General features: G+C 41.0%; 2 protein-coding genes across 3 annotated transcripts in view; one reads left to right on the plus strand and one right to left on the minus strand.

Moving 5' to 3' along the window:
• LOC125006460 (nuclear factor 7, ovary-like) overlaps positions 1–22,899 on the minus strand; it is a 1,183,669-nt gene that overhangs the window by 1,068,084 nt on the left and 92,686 nt on the right. The window lies entirely within an intron of this gene.
• Positions 11,978–22,324, plus strand: LOC125006488 (butyrophilin-like protein 2). Of its 2 annotated transcripts, XM_047582545.1 has the most exons (7): positions 11,978–12,276; positions 15,080–15,107; positions 17,116–17,442; positions 18,026–18,061; positions 18,413–18,690; positions 19,676–19,810; positions 20,956–22,324. In XM_047582545.1, exons 1-5 carry the CDS (start codon positions 12,244–12,246, stop codon positions 18,655–18,657), a joined length of 669 nt encoding a protein of 222 aa, XP_047438501.1. In that variant the 5' UTR covers positions 11,978–12,243; the 3' UTR covers positions 18,658–18,690; positions 19,676–19,810; positions 20,956–22,324. The 2 variants fall into 2 exon arrangements, with proteins under 2 accessions (XP_047438501.1, XP_047438502.1); XM_047582546.1 differs by lacking the exon at positions 18,026–18,061.

A 22,899-nucleotide genomic window follows, 5' to 3' on the forward strand; every position in this document is an offset into this window, starting at 1 on the left:
GACATAGACAGAGAGGAGATCCAAGGAGAAGCAGTCCCAGACTTATCTGGAGATGAAGAGGTCCAGACTCCTAAATCCAGGACATGCAAACTGTCCCTGAAGAGAATGGGGGGCATAATTCAAGGGTTCTTTGTGAAACCTTTATTCAGAAAGCCTCGTGCTGGAGTCACAGTGGCATCAACACAGTCACCAGACGTCCCACAGCTGAACTCTGTGAAGGTCATTGTGCCTGAGCAGCAGCTTCCAGATGTTGCTGCTGTGGTGCTGGTTGTACCTGAGCAGCAGTTTCAGGAAGGCTCTGCTGTGAGGGTGGTTGTACCTGAACATCACATACCAGACGACAGAACACCTCCAGAATGTGGACACCAGGAACCCTCCTCCCTGGAGATCATAGTAGTGGAAGATGAAGACGCTGAGTCTGAAGAAGAGACCGAGAGCTTCGCAGTGAGCCAGGCTTCAATTGTTTGTCCAGAGCCCAAGAAGAAACTGTCTCTGAAATTCAAGACTAAGGGCTTTTGCATTAATAGGATTTTCAAGGTGCGACCTGCTGTAGTCAGATCACCCTCTATGAGGTCATCAAAAGCTGCCTCTACAGATAGAGTTGGGTCTCAGCAGCAGGTCACTACTGTGGTGGTCACTGTTCCCGATGAGGAATTTTCAGAGGCCATGGCTGTGGTGCTCCTAGATCCTGAAGTCAAACCAGCCCAAGACTTTGAGCAGCTGGAAACCTCCTCTCTGGACAGAGTAGTTGAGGACAGCACTGCTCAGTCTGAGGCTGAAGAAGTTCAGGGCCTGAAAGCCACAGGTCTGAAGTCCCAGAAGAAATTGTGCCGGAAAGGAACCATTTGTAGAGGCTTGTGTGTGAAACCACCTGCCCAGCTCTCACCAGAGGCCACCACCGTGGAGATCCCTGCACCTCAACGCCAGTCACCAAAAGACAAACCAGCCCAAGACTTTGAGCAGCTGGAAACCTCATCTCTGGACAGAGCAGTTGAGGACAGCATTGCTCACAACATCCCACAGATGACTGTGGACATGCTTCGTCCACTGATCGAATCGTTTTTCTGCAGCCTCACAACTGACCAGTGGGAATGTTTGATATTAGGTAAACCAGATGAAGTTACCAGTTCTATGCTGGCACAGCTCGTCACAGACTTGAGCATGCTCATTTCCAAATTCATCCTGGAGAAAATCAAACAGGGGCACCTTATTTCTGAGGAAGTTGTCTTGACCAGCGTGGGTGACACACTTACCCAAACCTTTGCTGAAGTCCTGGACATTAAAGAAGAGGTCCGCTCTGAGAGCTCAGAGGTGTTGACCAGCTTAATTGCTCAAGACGTAGCTGAGAGCGTCAACTCCATCCTCTCTGCTGGCGAGGACGCTGAAGAGCAGGAAGTACAACGTCACGTCACTCCCAAAAGAAGAATTAGACGTATGGTTCGTTACATCAGCAAGATGCTGAAAGAATTTATTGGGATGATGACACACAAATCTCAAACAAATGAGAAGAAAAAGAAGAAAAGTAGTGTGACCACCCCCCTGGAAGACGAAGACACTGACAAAAAGACAGAAGATCTGGAGTCCACAAAAACTAAAAGTGGCATTCAATCATTTGACGCATACACCCAGGAGACAGCCTCCATAGGAGACAAGGAGAGCTGCAAGACTAAAACACCAGAAATTGACATAGACAGAGAGGAGATCCAAGGAGAAGCAGTCCCAGACTTATCTGGAGATGAAGAAGTCCAGACTCCTAAATCCAGGACATGCAAACTGTCCCTGAAGAGAATGGGGGGCATAATTCAAGGGTTCTTTGTGAAACCTTTATTCAGAAAGCCTCGTGCTGGAGTCACAGTGGCATCAACACAGGCAGCAGACGTCCCACAGCTGAACTCTGTGAAGGTCATTGTGCCTGAGCAGCAGCTTCCAGATGTTGCTGCTGTGGTGCTGGTTGTACCTGAGCAGCAGTTTCAGGAAGGCTCTGCTGTGAGGGTGGTTGTACCTGAACATCACATACCAGATGACAGAACACCTCCAGAATGTGGACACCAGGAACCCTCCTCCCTGGAGATCATAGTAGTGGAAGATGAAGACGCTGAGTCTGAAGAAGAGACCGAGAGCTTCGCAGTGAGCCAGGCTTCAATTGTTTGTCCAGAGCCCAAGAAGAAACTGTCTCTGAAATTCAAGACTAAGGGCTTTTGCATTAATAGGATTTTCAAGGTGCGACCTGCTGTAGTCAGATCACCCTCTATGAGGTCATCAAAAGCTGCCTCTACAGATAGAGTTGGGTCTCAGCAGCAGGTCACTACTGTGGTGGTCACTGTTCCCGATGAGGAATTTTCAGAGGCCATGGCTGTGGTGCTCCTAGATCCTGAAGTCAAACCAGCCCAAGACTTTGAGCAGCTGGAAACCTCCTCTCTGGACAGAGTAGTTGAGGACAGCACTGCTCAGTCTGAGGCTGAAGAAGTTCAGGGTCTGAAAGAAACAGGTCCAAAGTCCCAGAAGAAATTGTGCCGGAAAGGAACCATTTGTAGAGGCTTGTGTGTGAAACCACCTGCCCAGCTCTCACCAGAGGCCACCACCGTGGAGATCCCTGCACCTCAACGCCAGTCACCAAAAGACAAACCAGCCCAAGACTTTGAGCAGCTGGAAACCTCATCTCTGGACAGAGCAGTTGAGGACAGCATTGCTCACAACATCCCACAGATGACTGTGGACATGCTTCGTCCACTGATCGAATCGTTTTTCTGCAGCCTCACAACCGACCAGTGGGAATGTTTGATATTAGGTAAACCAGATGAAGTTACCAGTTCTATGCTGGCACAGCTCGTCACAGACTTGAGCGTGCTCATTTCCAAATTCATCCTGGAGAAAATCAAACAGGGGCACCTTATTTCTGAGGAAGTTGTCTTGACCAGCGTGGGTGACACACTTACCCAAACCTTTGCTGAAGTCCTGGACATTAAAGAAGAGGTCCGCTCTGAGAGCTCAGAGGTGTTGACCAGCTTAATTGCTCAAGACGTAGCTGAGAGCGTCAACTCCATCCTCTCTGCTGGCGAGGACGCTGAAGAGCAGGAAGTACAACGTCACGTCACTCCCAAAAGAAGAATTAGACGTATGGTTCGTTACATCAGCAAGATGCTGAAAGAATTTATTGGGATGATGACACACAAATCTCAAACAAATGAGAAGAAAAAGAAGAAAAGTGTGACCACCCCCCTGGAAGACGAAGACACTGACAAAAAGACAGAAGATCTGGAGTCCACAAAAACTAAAAGTGGCATTCAATCATTTGACGCATACACCCAGGAGACAGCCTCCATAGGAGACAAGGAGAGCTGCAAGACTAAAACACCAGAAATTGACATAGACAGAGAGGAGATCCAAGGAGAAGCAGTCCCAGACTTATCTGGAGATGAAGAAGTCCAGACTCCTAAATCCAGGACATGCAAACTGTCCCTGAAGAGAATGGGGGGCATAATTCAAGGGTTCTTTGTGAAACCTTTATTCAGAAAGCCTCGTGCTGGAGTCACAGTGGCATCAACACAGTCACCAGACGTCCCACAGCTGAACTCTGTGAAGGTCATTGTGCCTGAGCAGCAGCTTCCAGATGTTGCTGCTGTGGTGCTGGTTGTACCTGAGCAGCAGTTTCAGGAAGGCTCTGCTGTGAGGGTGGTTGTACCTGAACATCACATACCAGACGACAGAACACCTCCAGAATGTGGACACCAGGAACCCTCCTCCCTGGAGATCATAGTAGTGGAAGATGAAAACGCTGAGTCTGACGAAGAGACCGAGAGCTTCGCAGTGAGCCAGGCTTCAATTGTTTGCCCAGAGTCCAAGAAGAAACTATCTCTGAAATTCAAGACTAAGGGCTTTTGCGTTAATAGGATTTTCAAGGTGCGACCTGCTGTAGTCAGATCACCCTCTATGAAGTCATCAAAAGCTGCCTCTACAGATAGAGTTGGGTCTCAGCAGAAGGTCACTACTGTGGTGGTCACTGTTCCCGATGAGGAATTTTCAGAGGCCATGACTGTGGTGCTCCTAGATCCTGAAGTCAAACCAGCCCAAGACTTTGAGCAGCTGGAAACCTCCTCTCTGGACAGAGTAGTTGAGGACAGCACTGCTCAGTCTGAGGCTGAAGAAGTTCAGGGTCTGAAAGAATCAGGTCCAAAGTCCCAGAAGAAATTGTCCCGGAAAGGAACCATTTGTAGAGGCTTGTGTGTGAAACCACCTGCCCAGCTCTCACCAGAGGCCACCACCGTGGAGATCCCTGCACCTCAACGCCAGTCACCAAAAGACAAACCAGCCCAAGACTTTGAGCAGCTGGAGACCTCCTCTCTGGACAGAGTAGTTGAGGACAGCATTGCTCAGTCCATGGTTGAAGAAGTTCAGGGTCTGGAGACACATGTTCCACCCAAAAGTTCAAGAAAGAGATGGTCTCTGAAAAGAGCATTTAGAGGCTTGTTTGTGAAATCACGTCCTGGAGAGGCATCAACGCAGTCACCAGACGTTACCCCCACTCGCCTCTCACCAGAGACCCCCACCATGGAGGTGACCAAACGTCACCAGTCACCGAAAGAGACACCAACCCAAGACTTTGAGCAGATGAAACCCTCCTCTCTGCAACTTTCAATAGCTGAGGGTTGCACAGTTCAGTCTGAGGGTGAAAAAGTCCAGAATCTGAAGAAGACACCTTCACCAGCGACAACTCCAAGAAAGAGATGGTCCCTGAAAAAACTGGGTAGCGCATTTAGAGGCTTGTTTGTGAGACCACGTGCTGGAGAGGCATCAACCACAGTAACATCTCCAGACGTTACCCCTGCCCGCCGCTCACCAGAGACCCCCATCATGGAAGTGACCAAACGTCACCAATCACCGGAAGAGACACCAGGCCCAGACTCTAAGCAGAAGAAGCCCTCCTCTCTGGAGATCCCAGTAGTTGAGGATGCCACTGTTCAGTCTGAGCCAAAATTTACCGAGTCCTCAACAGACGAGCAAGAAAGGTGCAAAACGTGTGTCAGCACTTTTGTTGAGTGCCTGGTTTTAAGGGCCTTTGCAAAAGCAAAAATACCACACGATTTCGACCAGTTTGAGGCCATACGTTACCGACTGTACACGAAAATCTGGGCTGAATTCCAGCGTGAGAACATTAACATCCCCACGAAAAGGTTCAAGAGGCTCGACAAGGCCGTTTGGGAGGACCTGCACAAAAAGTGGAAGTCTCCAGACGCTATTGTGTTTTTCATGGATCTAGAACGACCAGTAATTGACAAAGTGATCGTGGCTTCTTTCAAAGAACATCTAATGAAGCCTAAACACAAAACCAGCTGGTTCTTCTGATCTTCAGTTCCCAGATCAGACACACGAGGAGACCTTCTGTTCTAGTGGTTTCTGCAAAACACAGACCAGTGGAGCAGGGGTTCCCTAAAGACAAGTCATTATTATTATTATTAGGTTATTATTATTATCATTATTATTATTATTATTAGTATTATTGCTATTCTTCTTCTTATTATTATTATTATTATTATCATTATTATTATTGTTGTTTTTATGCCATTTAATTGTATTTCATTCATGTATTCCATTTTATCCTATGTCATTAAAAAAAAACAAAGCATCAAAAAATAACATTTGAGTTCTACAGTGTCTCTTCTTGTCAAACCAACAGTTCAACTGAATGTGTATTTAAATTTTTTCAGGTTGAAAAGGCTGTTATATTTTTAGTTTAGTTGTCTTTTGTAAATAATGTCTTTTGTAGGTTTGGTTTCTCCTCTAAATATTGGTCATCAGATGATATAACTTCTAGTTGTATGTCTACATTCACTAAATAGCATCAGTAGCTCCCAGGTTAAGTCCAGAATTCACTTCTACATTCAGCATAGCTCATGGCTGAATGTAGCCGGAGTAGAGAGTAGCCATGGCCACTAGTATAAATAAGTACTGTAGCAGTAAAAACATCAACAATCATCTAAACATAATGATTCCGGGTCAAAATTAAAGTATTTGTAAAGTAAATCAGGGCTGGTCTGTTTTTAACTCTGCGTGATCTCATCGCTGTCAGTAAATTTGAGAAGATTTGTATGAAAACTTTACAAAATACATTCATTCTAATTTAAAAGTTTGGCCTGATGGTGGCGTTAGAGGAAAGGTCAATTTATCAAGGGATTATTTATGTCTTCAACAAATAAACAAAGTGCCTGACACAGGAGGATAATAGGAGATTAACAGGAGATTAACAGGAGGATAATAGGAGGATAACAGGAGGATAATAGGAGGATAATAGGAGATTAACAGGAGGATAACAGGAGGATAATAGGAGATTAATAGGAGGATAATAGGAGGATAACAGGAGGGTTAAACTGGACGCTGCTTGTTTGAGGTTTCCTTTCCTGACGTACAGTCCTGAGTAAAGGTTTAGACAGGTGTGAAAAAATGCTGTAAACTAAGAATGTTTTCAACAATGGAAGTGTTAATAGTTTATTTCCATCATGAATGAACAGGAGAGAAATCTAAATCAAATCAATACCTGGTGTGACCACCCTCCACCTTCCAGACAGCATCATTTCTACTTGGACACAGTTCCTGAAGGACCTCAAACATCTTGGAGAACTAACCACAGATCTTCTGGGAAATAATCTTGATGTGTTTCCCACATGACCAGCGGCCTCATAGAGCTGGTCCACATGGTAGGAAACGGCATAGTTTACTAAGTTACATATTAAAAAAAGAACAATAAATGACAAAAACAACAGTTTTGCTATAAGGCTTTTTCAAATAAATATTCATGTTTGCTTAAGTATTAATAAAACTTGCAAGGGTTGAAGTGTAATGAGAAGGGGGAGGGAGTTAATATGTGTTGTGTACAATGTATTTTAGATCTGTGGTTCAGGTTAAATTCCAAAATTAAACAAAATAACCTAAAAATACTCTCCCAGGCAAAGTTGTTAGTGTGTGTTCACACAGTCTGATGCTTGTAAGTAATTGTTTTATTGTAAAATTAGTGCAGATGCAGTTTGAATCCATCTGCATCTTTTAGACGTCCAGGTGTGATTCCAGGTGTGATTCCAGATGTGATTCCAGGTGTGATTCCAGGTGTGATTCCAGGTGTGATTCCAGCGCAGACAAAGCGCCTCCAGGCAGGAAGTGTTAGTGCCTGGTACAAATCTCTCCCCTGTTACAATAATCCCAATCCAAAGATGCAGTTTACTGTTTGGCCTGTAGGTATCTTCCCTCCCCGACACTCCAAAGAGCGAGTGTTATCGCAACTGGAGAAAGGCTGCAATGAACCACAGTGGTTTCTGTTCACATGCCAGATCTGACGTTAATGCGATGTTTGCATGAGCAGAGAACAAGAAAAATGTGGATAAAAACAGCTCAATGTTTGGGTTAATGGATGAGCAATAAAAAAAGAAGCAGGTGGCTGAAAACCAGTTAGACCTGCTGAGTAACCATCACCCCATCATTAAAAAAAGACTTGAACAACAAGCTAAAAAAAGCAAAATACACCAGTACAACAATACAGAATGAAATACGTGAAAGTTTGGCTGCAGTGGTTAAAGAAGAAATCATACAGGACGTTAAAACAACCAAGCACGTTTCAGTTACTGCTGACGAAACTGTTATTGGCTGAAGCTTATGATGCAAAAAACTCAAACATGAGTTACATCAGACGAATAAAAGCAGAGTCCTGCTACTCTAATGGAGTTCACTCAGTTTAACCAGGACCTTTTTTAGGACTTGTTCTGAGGCTCATAGAGACTTATTTGAGGTCTACTATGACAGAAAACAGTCTATGGAGTTTAGCTGCACTCAGCATTGAGTCAAAACGCACAAAACCATTAGATCGAGATAAGTTTGTTTCGCTGAGCAACATGGAAATGGCCACATTCAGCTGTTATAGATGAATCATCTACATGATGTAGATTCATTTGACCACTATGGGCATGTTTTATATGGACGTATATCAGCTGTGAACATCTGGTGACAGTATTATTTCTCCTCTGAACAGTGAACACTGACTACGTTTTGAGTATGTTGATGTCTAATGTGTGTATATCTGTTGTATGTTTTAATTACCTTTTGCTGATCACTTTTATTTCCAGCATAGATTGATGGCAAATCTATGCAATGTTGCTGTTTTGTTTTCATTTCATTGTTTTTATTCATGGATCTGTGTTGAAATGTTTGTCTGTCAGGTCATTGATCAGAATGTAACAGATACTTCATCAGAGCTAAAAACCTGACGCAGGTTTTTAGCTCTGACATGAAAAAGGGCTAAAGATCGTATGTTTCCTTGAAGCACCAGCAGGAATGGTTTTCCAGGTGGAGGACATGTCTTCCCCCCTCGTCTTTTCTGACTGGTTTTCATTAGTTTTACATGTGGCCGGGGTCAGTGTCTCCACCAGAGCTGGGAAAGTTCACACTAAACACGAACTATTTCAAGTTCCTAGTTCTGCTTTTTGTTTTAACTCACTGTGTCGCTTCAGATTCGACATTGATGTGGGGGACGTTCGGACTGGACGTAGCTGGAGCTGGACCAGCGTCTGAACACCAGAGTCAGTGACTGTGTTTATCAGGTTCACCCTGAGAACATGTGACTGATGTTAAAGCCGTGGAGAACGTTAAGCTGGTGGGTCGGTGATGGTCCATGGAGGGACACATAGACCTCTACAGGCCAGACACTGTCCCTGACTGCCTTTAGTTATGAGGATGAAGTCCTTGAATCCAGCGCTGGTGCACTGGGTCCTGGTTCATCCTGGTTCATGATGAGTTTGCAGGGAGTTCCTGGAGGATGAAGGCATTGATGCTATGACTGAACCCCACTGTCCCCTGACCTAAATCCAGTAGAACCTCTGGGTCTGAACCTCAGACCGGCCCTGGTCCAGATGTGGGAGGTGATACCTCAGGACACCAACGTCATCAGGCTGCATTCATGAACATAGGGTCATTACAGACTCCTGAGGACCATCTTCAGTTGCTGCATCATGTTTTCACTTTGATTTTCAGGGTTGAATTCAGCCTCAAACCGTGTGACCTCCTTTAGGTCCTAACACATTATCCAGTTCATACCAGTAGAGATACCAACATGTCATGTGTTTAAAAGTGTATTTATAGTCACTCAATGGGTTTTGGTCTCATGTCTTTCAGAGAAACTGTTTGTGGACTCGTGTAGTAAAGGGACCATTGAAGGGTTCATGGCTGGAATGATGGTGGGAGCTATACTTGTGGCTGCATTCGCAGCTTTACTACTGACTTTTAATTGCATCAGGATCAGTTGGATCAGAGGTGAGTTAAATCAGGTGTATGAACGTGTCCAGTTTGTTCGTCTCCATCACGTTATTTACTTTGTAATGTTCTTATGTCCAGAGTCGTGTTGTTTTCTCTCACATGAACCATGTTTGCTTCTGGCTGCTGTGTTTTAGGACAGATAGAAATAAGAGGTTAGCTTAGCTTAGCATCAGTCTCCTGCTCTCAGTGTCATTGTTAACAGTAAAGTCTTCTTCAGGTCATATGATGAGTTTTATTCTCTTCTAGCTGTTACTGCTGGAAGTTTAAATCACCTCCTTATTAAATGTGATACTTCACTGGTTCATGATGTTTAGTCGACTCAGACTGAAACTGATCCTTGACTCTACAAACCTGTCCATGTGATTTTAGATATGATAATAAATGTCTTTATTCATCCCACAGTGGGGATGACATTCACTGGGTGGACTAAAAAACAATATATTACCAACAAACAAGGCAATGTTCAAGTTAGAACATACGGGAAATTAGTAGGTTATGTATATTAATATATAAATACAGTTCACATTTGATAACACATTTATTTTAAAGTGTTTGAGATTCTCTGTTTAACTGGTTTGAAAACATGACATGCCGTGCTTTTTATTTAAAGACACATTTATGTGTTGCTTCGTGTCCATATTAAGCCAGAACATTTGAAATCTCTTCAGAGACTAAAACATCTAAAACAAAGAACCTAATGCAGGAAACACACCTGAAGATCCAGGTTCTCAGCCAGGAAGGTCCAGCTGCCTCCAGATCACCAGGGTTTGCAGATTCAGTCCTTCATCAGCTGGATCCACTCTGCAGAAACACAGATGAACCAACAGCTGGAAGACAAACCAACATCTGGGCGTCCAAGAAATGACCTCATCCTGATCCTCATGTGTAGAAAACCAGCCAATGACATCACAGGAGCTCCAGCAGCAGTGGTCAAACCAAACTGTCCAGTGTTCCAGCCTCACTGTACGTGGTGGACTTTAGATCATGGCTTAAGGTCCTACAAGGCTGTGAAGAAGCCCCTGATCCATGAGAGACAGAGATTAGACCCAAGAACACAAGGACTGGACAGTCAGGACCTGGAAGAAGATTCTGTGGTCAGATGAGTCCAGGTTCCAGCTTTATCTTCCTCCTGCTAATGTTCTGCTACGCAGAAGACCAGGCCAAGCATCATCTCCAGCATGGACAGAGCAAACCAGACACGCTCTCTGTTATTTGTTCACTTTGATACCGACCATGTTGAAAACTGACACATTGAAACTGTCAAGAATTTAGTTTTATTGTTTTTTCTTGTAAACGACAAACTAAACATAATTTGTGTTTGTTTGTGTGTCTAATACAGCCACACCTTCGAAACACAAAACACATCGAAATTTTTGTTTCCTCTGGTTCTTAGTTGCGTTCAATGTTTCTGATCTGAGCTTAGCCACTCGTTACAATACACTACGTGTATATATAATATTTTATATTTGATGTATTAATAGAATATCCAGTTTGTTGTTGTCCTTTTACACCATAAAACAACTGAACTCTAACCAGGAATATAAATGACATTTATTTATTATTCTCATTAAATAATTAAAATGGTGCTAAAGTCTGTTTCTACTGACTTAAACTATTGATGTATTTTCTGCTCTTATTATCACATAGTCTGACAGGGTGTGTAACAAACGTTTTAATTTATCGTCATCTTGTAACGTTAAAATAAAATGTGTTTAATTTTTTTGTGGGTCCAGCCGGCTATTTATTTGGATCACAGGTAAATCAACCACACATAAATCCCTGTTATGTCTGCATAAATAACATTTCACTTTCTCTGTTGCAGTTCTTTCATTTCATAAATCCAAAACACTGTAGTTTTTTATACATAGCATAGATGTAAAAACCCTATATGCAGTGTTATCTTCATTGTCAAAGGGGTTTTGTGGCTCCCAGTCTTTTCTTTTCTGTGGGAAACGGTTCCACTTGATGAGAAATGTGAATTAAATCCAGAAGTATTGTGACATCAGTGTGAACTCCAGCTAAAAATCAGACCAGGGGCCCAATGCACAAAACCCGGATCAGGGATTAAGCTGAGATATGTTGGTTATCATGGTGGGTTCTTTCAATTTTTGTTTGTTTTGTTAAAGTTCATCAGTGCAATAAACATTTAGTATAAAAAATAAATCATGATTCACATTTTTTCCAGAATCGTGCAGCCCTACTGTCTATTCTACATTTCATTGCCTCATAAACTGTGTTTTTTGAGCTTTTATATTTTAATTTTCACTAAGTTGTTGTATGTGACAAACACATTTTAAATTAAGCATTTCTTTATTTAGTAATGAGGAAGCAAAATGAATAATAGAAATAAACATAAATAAAAAGTGGCAGCGCTGTAGGAAGGTGAAGGAAACAAAGGAATTATATTACGTCCTGTCACTTTATTTTAAATTAATAGTAATGATGGGACATTTATTAATGTTGGACTGGCCATAAAATCTAAAGCTGATTCCAGAATTTCTTTTTGTAATAATAATGTTTATTTAAAAGAATGAAAGGTGTGATTTTTTTCTTTATTTTTTTTAATTAATACAATATCTGCTTCAAAACTGATAAATGTGTCTGCGTGATGGCGAATGTTTACAGGACGGACGTTCTTTTCGTTTTCTGTCGTAAATAACGTCACTTCCGTGTTTAGCTGGAGGCAGCGCAGCACGGATCGTTTGTTAGTTTGTTAGTATCGTAGATAGTCAGTAGTTTAGAGTTTAGCACTAGAATCTTAAAGACGGTGGTTTTATTTGGTTTTAAGAGCATCAAAGAGCTTTCTACCGCCACTTTATCTGCTCTTTAGCCGGAGATTTCAGCAAACTAGCTCCAGCTGTTAGCATCCGCTAGCTAGCTCCAGCTACCTGTTAGCATCCGCTAGCTAGCTCCAGCTACCTGTTAGCATCCGCTAGCTAGCCAGCTATCATGGGTCTCCCTCTGTGGATATTTGTTCTGTCTTTAACCCTCCTGTTGTTTTCGGGTCTATTTGACCCGAAAACAAAAGTTACTATGTCATAACTTTGGTTTTCTTACATATAATTGCCTCAAAATTACATGGATGATCCCAGACTAGGCCCTTTGGAAGTAAAATTAATTATGACTATTTTTGTTGAATTATGTGTGTATTATTTAAATTTATAGCACCTATGGTCTTCCCGGGTCAATTTGATCCGGCCACATTTAGTGGTGTAATGGGTTACGCTATTGTGCTTTCCAGGACCATGAACATACACATAGACACAAAATGACCTCTAAAACACACACACACACACACACACTTTCTCTCTCTCTAAAGCTACAGACGTGTAAATCTGATTTCGGCATAAATCCTGATCTGCCAACATTCAAACACACTTCAAAGCACTGGGCCTGAACAAAATCTAGACCTTTGTTATGTCTTTACCCAACTGGGGACAAGATAACAATAAACAAAACAGAGTATTTATTATCCTTGGGGCATTTCACATTTCACCCAGAGACAGTATGATGAAGAGGACCTACACTGTATCACAGGCTCTTGACCTCATTTTGAGCCCTGTGGAGGAGGAGAGAGATGAGGAAGAAGATGCAGAAGAAGAGGAGGAAGTGTCAGAGGGAGAGAATGTCACTGAAAGTGATGAAGATTTTGCTCCAACTGAAGAGGAGGAATCAAGTGATGAAGAGGAGCCTGCTGAAGTTGAAGACATTTTCCAATCAAAAGATGGAAAGGTTCTCTGGTCTTCAATTCCTCCAAGCGAACGACGACGTATGTTGGGTGCAGTGGGGGAGAGGGGCCACCGAGTGCCAGCAAGGTATGCCGTTTATCGTGCTAATAGCATAAAGGCCACATTTGAGTTGTTTATGCCAGAAGAAATTGAAAACAGTGCTGGAAATGACCATCAAGGACGGGCGTCGTGTGTATGGTGACAATTGGAAGATCAAGGATAAAACAGATTCACAGGGACATACAGCTCCTTTGTGCTGTGGAGAGAGACTGACTCAAGCTGGAATCAGGGGAGGTGCCAGAGGAGGAGGCTGCTCCTTGAGGAACTTGGACGAGACCTTGTGACACCTCTCATAAGGAGGCGCCGGCCACTCGCTCTGCCACCTTGGTCATGGAAATCTAGCAGGATGCATCGACCCCTGCAGCTGCTCCTCCTCACCCATCACTCAGAGGAAGAGCTGCCGATTCTGCACAACTCACAACAAATCCAGCATCAGGTGCTGAAAATGTGATGCACATATTTGCAAAGCGCATAGCATCGTAACCTGCTGCTCATGCAAATGAAGGCACATGGACTGTTTTTCTGTTTCTGTGGTAATTGATTTGAAATTCCACACACGCATGTGCACAAACACACACACACACACACACACACACACACACACACACACACACGTTTGTATGGCCATCTTTGTGAGGACACTCATTGGCATAATACACTCTCTAGCCCCTTATCCTAACCCTAACCATCTCAACTAAATGCCTAATTCTAACCCCAACCATAAACTAATTGTAACCTTTACCCAAAAACTGAGTTTTAACCTTCAAAACAACAAAAAGTGAGGCCAGAAAAGTGAGGACCAGCCAAAATGTCCTCACTTTACACAAATGTCCTCAATCTGATGGTATAAAACTGAAACTGGTTCTCAGAAAGATAAATGTGTAAGTACACACACGCACACACAGTTTCTCTGTTCATTGTTTTCTTCTAAAGAAGCTGAAAATAGTTTTGGAGAAGAAGTTTTCAAATAAATGCTGTGCTTTGCAAATCATAGTGATTTGCTCTGTCTTATTTATGAATACAATCGTATCATTGAATTTTGACCTGTGGATCCTGGCGAACGTTTGACACACAAGTCAGTGATTATCCAACATTAGTAATAATTCATAATAAAAAGAATAAGAGGTGTAAAATATAGTTTAGAATATGTGGTAATGAGTTGGAATGAAGTTGGCTAAAAATATGTAACAGAATGGTGTGATCATTCGACATTTTATGATTTATAAACAGTCCAACAAGACCGGGTCAAATTGATCCGGGAGGACAACAGGTGTGACTATTTGCTGCCATTAAAAAAATTTAAATGGTTTCAAAATAATATCCTGATTAAACTTTGACATATACCTGTCTGTGATAGTACATCAACATATGTGCCTCTGATCCTAACTATAGTCAAAATATTTCATAATTTCTGAGCTTTTTTCTCAAAAGTTGGTATAATTTCATGTAAATGAGGTCTATCATACCATACATTACAAAAAAAAAGTAAAATCTGTGGTTATATGTTGGAAACAAGTTGACTAAAAGGTGTAACACAGAATTATGTGATCATTTTGTACTTCATGCTTTATAAACAGTCCAAAAAGACCGGGTCAAATTGACCTGGGAGGACAACAGGTGTGACTATTTGCTGCCATTAAAAAATTTAAATGGTTTCAAAACAGTATCCTGACTAAACTTTGACATATACCAATCTGTGGTATTCCACCAACTTGTGGCCTCTGATCAAAACCATAGTGAAAATATTTCAAAATATCTGCTTCTTTTAACTCAAAAATTAGGTATAATTTTATGTAAATGGGGTCTAATATAACATATATTACAAAAATAAGTGTAAAATATATGTTAATGTGTTGGAAACAAGTTCACTAAAAAGGTGAAACTAAAAAATTGGTGATCATTTTATACTTCATGCTTTATAAACAGTTGAACAAGACCGGGTCAATTTGACCCAGGAGGACAAAAGGTGTATAGTAAAAACGAAGACAATACGAGGGTTAACTGGATTTGTGGTGAAATCAAACGGTAAGAAAGTTGTTTCTAACCTAAATAAACTATCGTGTGTCCGTCCTGAGGTAGTTTGTCCAGGGGCAGAGTTTGGACTTCGTCTACAACAGGGCTGGGCAATAAATTTCTACAGGGGTCACATGAAAAATCTGAACTGTGTTGGAGCCAAACCAAACAATAACTTGAACGTAATTCTGCTCAATATTCATTTTCTCCCATTGTAAAAAGCAGTAAATTATATATGTTGATAAGCTGCTACTGGTAATCAGAAGTATAAGAATATTCTGTAAATATTTATTTATATTTATGGGTTTTGCTGTAGGTTGAAGATGAAAATGAAACACAATCGATCTGTAGTTTTGGATAAAACACATTGGAATGTTGGAAACTTTGTCCTCTTTGGAAAACGTCAGTGAACCAAGAAGTGACCATGTAGCTACATGAATTATTTTCTGTATCTCAATAAATCTCAATAAATATTTAACCCTTTAAGACCTGAATGTCCGTCTGCCCACAAAGAGAAGCTTGCTGTATTTGAATTACCGTAACTCCCCGATGGACAATATTCAAGTTGCGCTTTCTAGAAAAATCGCTGCCATTACGGTAATGATGCTGCTGTGGCTGCAGGTTGGAGAGCAACGATCACGGAGCCTCAGCTAGAGAGACTTGTTTGGAGGAATTTGTTGGTAAAAACAAAGTTAGTTATACTCTTGAGATGTCACGAAGGTCTTTCAGGCAAAAGCACAACTAACCAGTGTTCACTCACAATGAATATTATCAATAGAACCAAACCACTGTGACTTACGGTAATTTATAATTAGACGCTTTGACGGATGCCAGCGATTTGTTCAGGCTTTAGAGGGTTAATAGATGCAAGAAGCTGTTTCAATCTTACTTTCTGAAGAATTAACGAACTAACAGTGTCATGATGTAAATAACACATCATGGCTCAGAATAAAAGCAACACAGTCGTATTGTATGCACCGTATAAATACTTGTTTATTTGTGATTATGACTGACGGACCTCAGGCCAGACGGGAATGAGCAAAGGGCCGTAAAATGCCCGGGTCTGGTCTGCAGCCTGGATGGGGCAGGTTGGAGGAGTTAAAGGGGTGTTGTGGTGTGTACAGAAGCAGTTGGAGGTTTTTACTCCGTTGTAAAGTCAACACGTTCTGTCTGAAACACGTGTAACTCTGTAGTTATGTACAAAGTTGTTAACAACTAGGTTTCTGAAGAAATAAAAACTTGTGCTGCTCATCTCATCACTTGTGTTGTTCTTCATGTTCAGAGAATCAATCAAGACTCATTCATTGTCATTATGTGAGGACATTTTGGCAGGAGAATAAGCTCTATAAAAACAATTAGCAATATATATACTGTATATATGTAAGTCAGCATGGTGAAGGAAACCTGTTGCCATCTAAGAACAGTGTTAATATCGAGTCCCTCTCTGGTGTTAAATGTCTGGATCTGGTCCCTGGAGCTTCCTAAAGTCTCTTCTCCTGGAGTCGACTGGATTCAGTCCAATAAATCTGAGTGTCAGTGACTGAACGTTGCAGCATTCAGTGTTTGTTGTTGTGGTTTGTTGTCAGACCAGTCCAGGCCTTGTTCAGGTGACCACCAGGTATTTAGACTTGCTCACCATCTCCATGTCCATAGATGTCTATGTCTGTGTTAAGTTCTCTAAATGATCCCCCGCTGGCTGAAAGGCATCTGAAGTCAGCTGTGTAGAGGAGCTGAGAAGAGGAAGGTGAACGAGCTCTTTCCAGGAGGAGGTACTGTGGTAAATTAGCCAACCTCAGGTTCATCCAAAAGGTCCTGAATTAGTTGGAGACGTTTCGACACTGATCCGAGTAGCTTCTTCAGTTCTGACCTCATGTGCTCAAACATCCAGAACCCGTCAGAAGCTTGGTACTGATGGTAGACATCGGTGAGGGGGGTAATGGATGTGGAGGAGGGGATTTTACCCTTTTTACATAGGTCACCACAGCACTATAGAAGATTAAATTATGTTTGTGTCTTCCAGGGTCAGAGGTCATCAGAGTATCTGAAGGAAGTGACGTCATCTTACCATGTTCCATCAAGGAGAGTGTTGTACGACAACTCTTTGTCTGGAGGAAAGATGAACAGAAGAAGAAGGTGTTCATGTACGATGCTGGTTTTCATTCTAACAACGGTCTCCCAGGTCAAGATGATCAGTTCAGAGGACGAGTCTCACATTTTCCAGATCAGCTGCAGTTTGGTAACGCCTCTATCAGGATTAATAATGCAACGATCGCAGACTCTGGAGGCTACACCTGTTACTTTCCACATATTAATGGAGGACTGACATTCTACATGAAGCTGGTTGTTGGTGAGTAATAAGACACAAGACGTTGTTTATTTATCTCACGTATGAGAAGTTTCCTTGTCACAGCAGCAGAATTAGACAAGAATTCACATATATATTTAATCCCAATGATGAACAATGGGATGTTGATGTAGTGATAATTATTTAAAGCAGGGGGTCAGACTCATTTTAGTTCAGGGCCACATTCAGTCCAGTTTGACCTCAAATGGTTTGAACAGGAACAACAGAATAATAACCTGTAAGTAACGACAACTTCAGACTTTTTACATTTGTTTTAGTGCAAAAAAGAACAAGTCAATTAGAGAATGATTGGATAAAATACATTTGCCTTCAGAACAATGGCAAATGGCCATTGTTCTTTCTTTCTTTGTTTGTTTGCAAATGGAGAATAAACCAAAGAAACTTAATTTTTTGCCTGAACAATGTTCACTGATTATCCTGCATAAATTCACTCCCTAGGTGTTTCAGTGGCCATTTGATTTGATTTAGTTTTATTATAGTTTCAATATTTTTTAGTATCTTGATTATTGACAATATAAGACAAATAGCCACTACACACCGTTTTAAATTAAGTGTTGTTTTTCAGATCCTGTCCTTAAAGATCGATCAGGAGAAAATTATGGTGAGTCACTAATCTCAACATCTGTAATGTGCATGTGCTACAACTCTGACTCTCAGTGTCACTTGGTTTAGTTTCTGTAGCCATAAATACACAATGAATATTCACACATATGATCCTAGATCTACAGGTCTCTATGTTAAAGATAGAAGTGTTGATGTCACTGATTTCTACATCATTCAAACAAACAAGACGACGTCTGGATTAATCCAGGAGAAAGTTTCTATCAAACGTTTGGTGTCAGAGTTGTAACACACATGTGTAGATGTAGAGATTAGTGACATCAGCCTGAACACGACCTGACCTGGTAGGTTTTAACAGCGTTTCTGTTTCCTCTGTTTCCTCTGTTCTCAGGTTCAGTTCCCAAACCCAGCGTCACCATATTTAATGTGACAGATTCTGGGGTCCAGCTGAAGTGTGAGGTTCAAGGAGCTTTTCCAAAGCCAGAGCTACGGTGGAAGGACAGTGATGGAAACATCCTTGATGCTGAGGAGGCTGAGATCTCAGAGAGAGACGGCCGCTACCACGTCACCCTCCAAACTACTGTGACCTCCACCACACCACCAGCTTCCAGTGTGTGGTCCAACAGAAGGACCTGAACCATGAGACTGCTTCTACCATCACTGTGTCTGGTGAGAACCTGTCTAGTCTTAATACGCTGGAGTCCAGAGCGTAATTGTCTGTTTTGATTACTTTTGGTTTATTTACCTTCATATTTCATCTTCTAAATGGTTTTACATTGCACAACCTCACCCATGTCAATTGATAGTTATCACAGATGAGAACATGTTCACCCTGAGAACATGAGACTGGTGTTAAAGTCGTGGAGACTGTTAAGCTGCCATGTAACAGTTTCCTCTTTTGATGAACTATAGGAAAGTTTTGAGAGACAAACGTTGACATCGTCCTCTATTCCTACGTCCCCACATCATGCTAACTTAACTTAGCTTGTACTCACTGTAGAGTTGTGTTACCTGCACCATGTTTTCTGAGCAAACCTTTTATTCATAACACACCACCCAGTTCATACCAGTAGAGACATTAACATGTGATGTGTTTAAAAGTGTAAAGTGTATTGATGAGTTATCAAACGTTTTACTTTGCTCAGCTTCTGCACGAACCTGAAAAGTGGCCTGGATGCAACAGGACAACTCTTTGCTAAGTTTCTATTTCTCATTGGAGGAAATATTAGGTTGAAAACCTTCAAACGACAGAAATGTACAGTCATCATCACTTTCAAACAAACAAATGTCTTACATACTTTTCAAACCTTTAGTAATATTTAAAGTCATTTAAATTATTCAAATATGTTAACTTATATGTTTAAAGTGCGTCCCTCCTATTTATCATTGACATTAGACATGGAATTAATTTGTAAGAAACAGAATGAATAGTCCTGCTCTGTCCTGATCATGAAAACCTGCTTTTAGCAACACAACAAACATTTAGCATCAGCATCGTTTCAGTTCATCCACACCAGTAACGTCTTCATGGTTTAACCCGAGCTGAACACTTGTTTCTCCCCCGTTGATCCTCAGGGAAGAAACTCACTGCTCCTCTCTGACTTTGACTCAACATGTATTTATCACTAAAAGGTTTTTGTCTCATGTCTTTCAGAGGAACTGTTTGTGAGCTCATGCAGTAAAGTGACCACTGAAGGAGTCCTGATTGGAACAGGGTTGGGAGTTTTACCGACTGCAGTTCAAGCTTTACTTCTGGCTTTTAATTGCATCAGGATCAGTCGGATCAGAGGTGAGTTAAATCATTGTATGAATGTGTCCAGTTTGTTCGTCTCCATCACGTTATTTACTTTGTAATGTTCTTATGTCCAGAGCTCCACAGACAATAAAAATAAAACTCTATGATTTATGGGCCTTTGGCGTTTTTATCGATCCCGTGATATATATCGATATTTTGTTTTCCCAGAAAGTATCGATTTTTCAGCCGCAAGTATCGATACATTAAGTCCCATTCAAACTGGCTCTGTTTGCTGCACATTTTCCCTCGTTCGCTTTGCAGGAAGAGCGATTAGATCATCCAGCCACTGGCGTCGCTGTAGAGCATTTCTAGCAAGTTACCCATCGAGATCATAGTCTAGATACTCTCTACACACACCGACATCTTTATCTTCCTCTTCATCTTCATCTTCATGTTTACGCAGGGGCTCCATCGCGTTCGCTCTGCGCCTAAAGCCCATAGATATAACACTTAGATGCCGCCTCCGTCTCCGTCCATCGGAACGATGCGTCGACGCCATGTCCACTTACTGTTAGTGAAGGGAGGCAGAGGTCTATCAACGATTAAAATCATAACTCACTGAATTTCCAACCAGTTTGGTTTATTATAAATGTCAGACAGTAAAAAATGTAGATAATGTGCAACGCCATTGAAAGGCTTGTAGGTATTTGTCAAAACGGATTGATATTAATAATAAAAACAGCAATAATGATATATTTAACAATAACACAATTGTCTCACCACATCTTTGATTCATTTTGCTGCAGACTCTCTGTCCAGTCACAGACGTATATTATGTAATTAATGCTTTCAGTTTTCAGTTCAATGAATTCAATCCAAGTCAATGGAAAACTCACAAGATGTCACCAAACTGTCCCTTTAAAATCATTCAGAAAATGATGTGATCGATCGTATCGTATCGAATCATATCGAATCGTGTCGAATCGTGTCGAATCGAATCGTATCGAATCGTGTCGAATCGTGTCGAATCGTGTCGAATCGTGTCGAATCGAATCGTATCGCTGGCTGAATATCGTGTATCGTATTGAATCGAATCGAATCGTATCGCTGGCTGAATATCGTGTATCGTATCGTGAGATTAGTGTATCACTACAGCCTTAATGAATCATGTGATAGAAAATCTGTTTTCTCCTTTACAGGAACTAAGAAGAACAAAGAAGATGAACCTGAACCAATGAAGTCACTCAGCTCTGATAATATTACTGTATAACACAACTCAACATTACAACCATCACTTATTACCTCAGTGTTTAATGACTTGTGCTGATTGTAATGTCAGTAGTTGTAGTTGTGTTACTGATCATACATAGTCACCATCACTTATTACCTTATTACCTAAGTGGAAAGAACTAAAACCAAAGGACAGTCAATAATAATCAATCAACGCTTTAATTCAATAAACAGAACTTCCTCTTTTATCTTGAACTTTTACCCAATGATACGATTCATGAGTTCAGGTTTAATAACCAAGTGTTTAATGACTTGTGCTGATTGTAATGTCAGTAGTTGTAGTTGTGTTACTGATCATACATAGTGTTACACTGAGGGAATCTACCTGGTTCAGTTTATTAGGTCTAAATGAGCAGAAACAAGTGGATTCCTTAAACACACGATGCCTCCCTCTGCATCAGCTACATCTCAACATGAAATCACTAATTATCGGTTACCTTTTATTACCAGAGATGCATTAAACGACGGTGGTTATAGCAGCTACTGACTCTAATGAATCCATCGTCTCTGGTAATAAAGACAAATCCTGAGGAGGAGTTCACTGGTTCATGGAAACTGTCAACAGCAGAGGTGTCAAACTCAAATCCATAGCGAGCCAAAGTTTAGTAAATGCACTAAGTCACGGGCCAGAACATTTTTTTGGTTTATAGAAAAAGTATATCCATATGAAGCCTTTTTTTGCTTGTGTTTTGGGGTTTGCATGCTGTAAGCATTTTGAGCGCTTAGTTTTACCCTTAAGGGTGATTCTTGTTAGACTATTAATGCTTTGGGTCAAGTTGAGGAGAGACTTCCATTGTGATTTATTTACATATTTCTGTCCCAAGTATTTGGGTCCTTGTTTTCTATGCCTCCCTCTACACACTCAGCAAGCGACTGAAACCAGTCATCATATTTCATTGTTTTTCAATACTTCATTCTTTTCGTTGCTAATTTTCTCATCGATGGTATTTTGTCTCAGCCCTTTATATTATATGTAAACAGATATTCTGCCTCCCATCTGTCCGGAAACCTCCTGTTTTCTGTCTGTCTTTTGTGTAGCGCTGTGAAGACTGTCAACAGAGGGGAGGGTGTTAATTCTGTATATTGTGTGTTGTTCATATTTCATATTTTATTCCTGTTGTATGTGTTCATACTCTTGTACAGAAATATTGAGCGTATGTTGAGAATTTATAATGATGGGTATTTGTGTAAAAATGAAAAAATGAATCTTTGCTGATCCCTGTGCCAGATGTTTATAAGATAATATTTAATAAAATCCCCCAAATCTTTAATTTTTAACAGTTGTTGTTGTTGTTTGTTTGTCAGAAAACAAAAGGTGGACATGACTGTGTTAACACATTTAACCGTTAGTAAAAAAATAATTAGTATGAGTTGCTAAAAATGAGTAAATGAATAAATCCATCCATCCTCCACTAGATGGAGCTCTCTCGTTTTAAATTAAAGAACGTCATGAGGTGTGTTCAATGATACTGTGTGAATTTCAAACCTCATCCTGAGTTCTTCATTTGTTTTTACATTTAGATTAAAGACGTGGTGGAGTCGTTTCTTAATGCAGTCTGTATTATTATTATTATTAATTATTATTAATTATTATTATTATTATTATTATTATTCAGTTCCTTGAGCTTAAATGTTATTTCTAAAAGTATTGATCGACGTCTTCTCGCTCTTGACGTGGACGTTATAAATGTTGTCAGGAGCTGCTCTGATTTATTTATTTAATGCATCTAATTCTCATTTCCGTGTTTCCTCTTGTGCGTTTGTTGGTTTTTATTTGTAGTCAAAGTGGTCGCGACTCTTGTCCATAATTACAGAAATGAATTCAGACAAAAGCAACAATAAAATTTACAGAT

This window comes from Mugil cephalus, chromosome 4 (assembly GCF_022458985.1).
Source record: "Mugil cephalus isolate CIBA_MC_2020 chromosome 4, CIBA_Mcephalus_1.1, whole genome shotgun sequence".
NCBI classification, from domain to species: domain Eukaryota; kingdom Metazoa; phylum Chordata; class Actinopteri; order Mugiliformes; family Mugilidae; genus Mugil; species Mugil cephalus.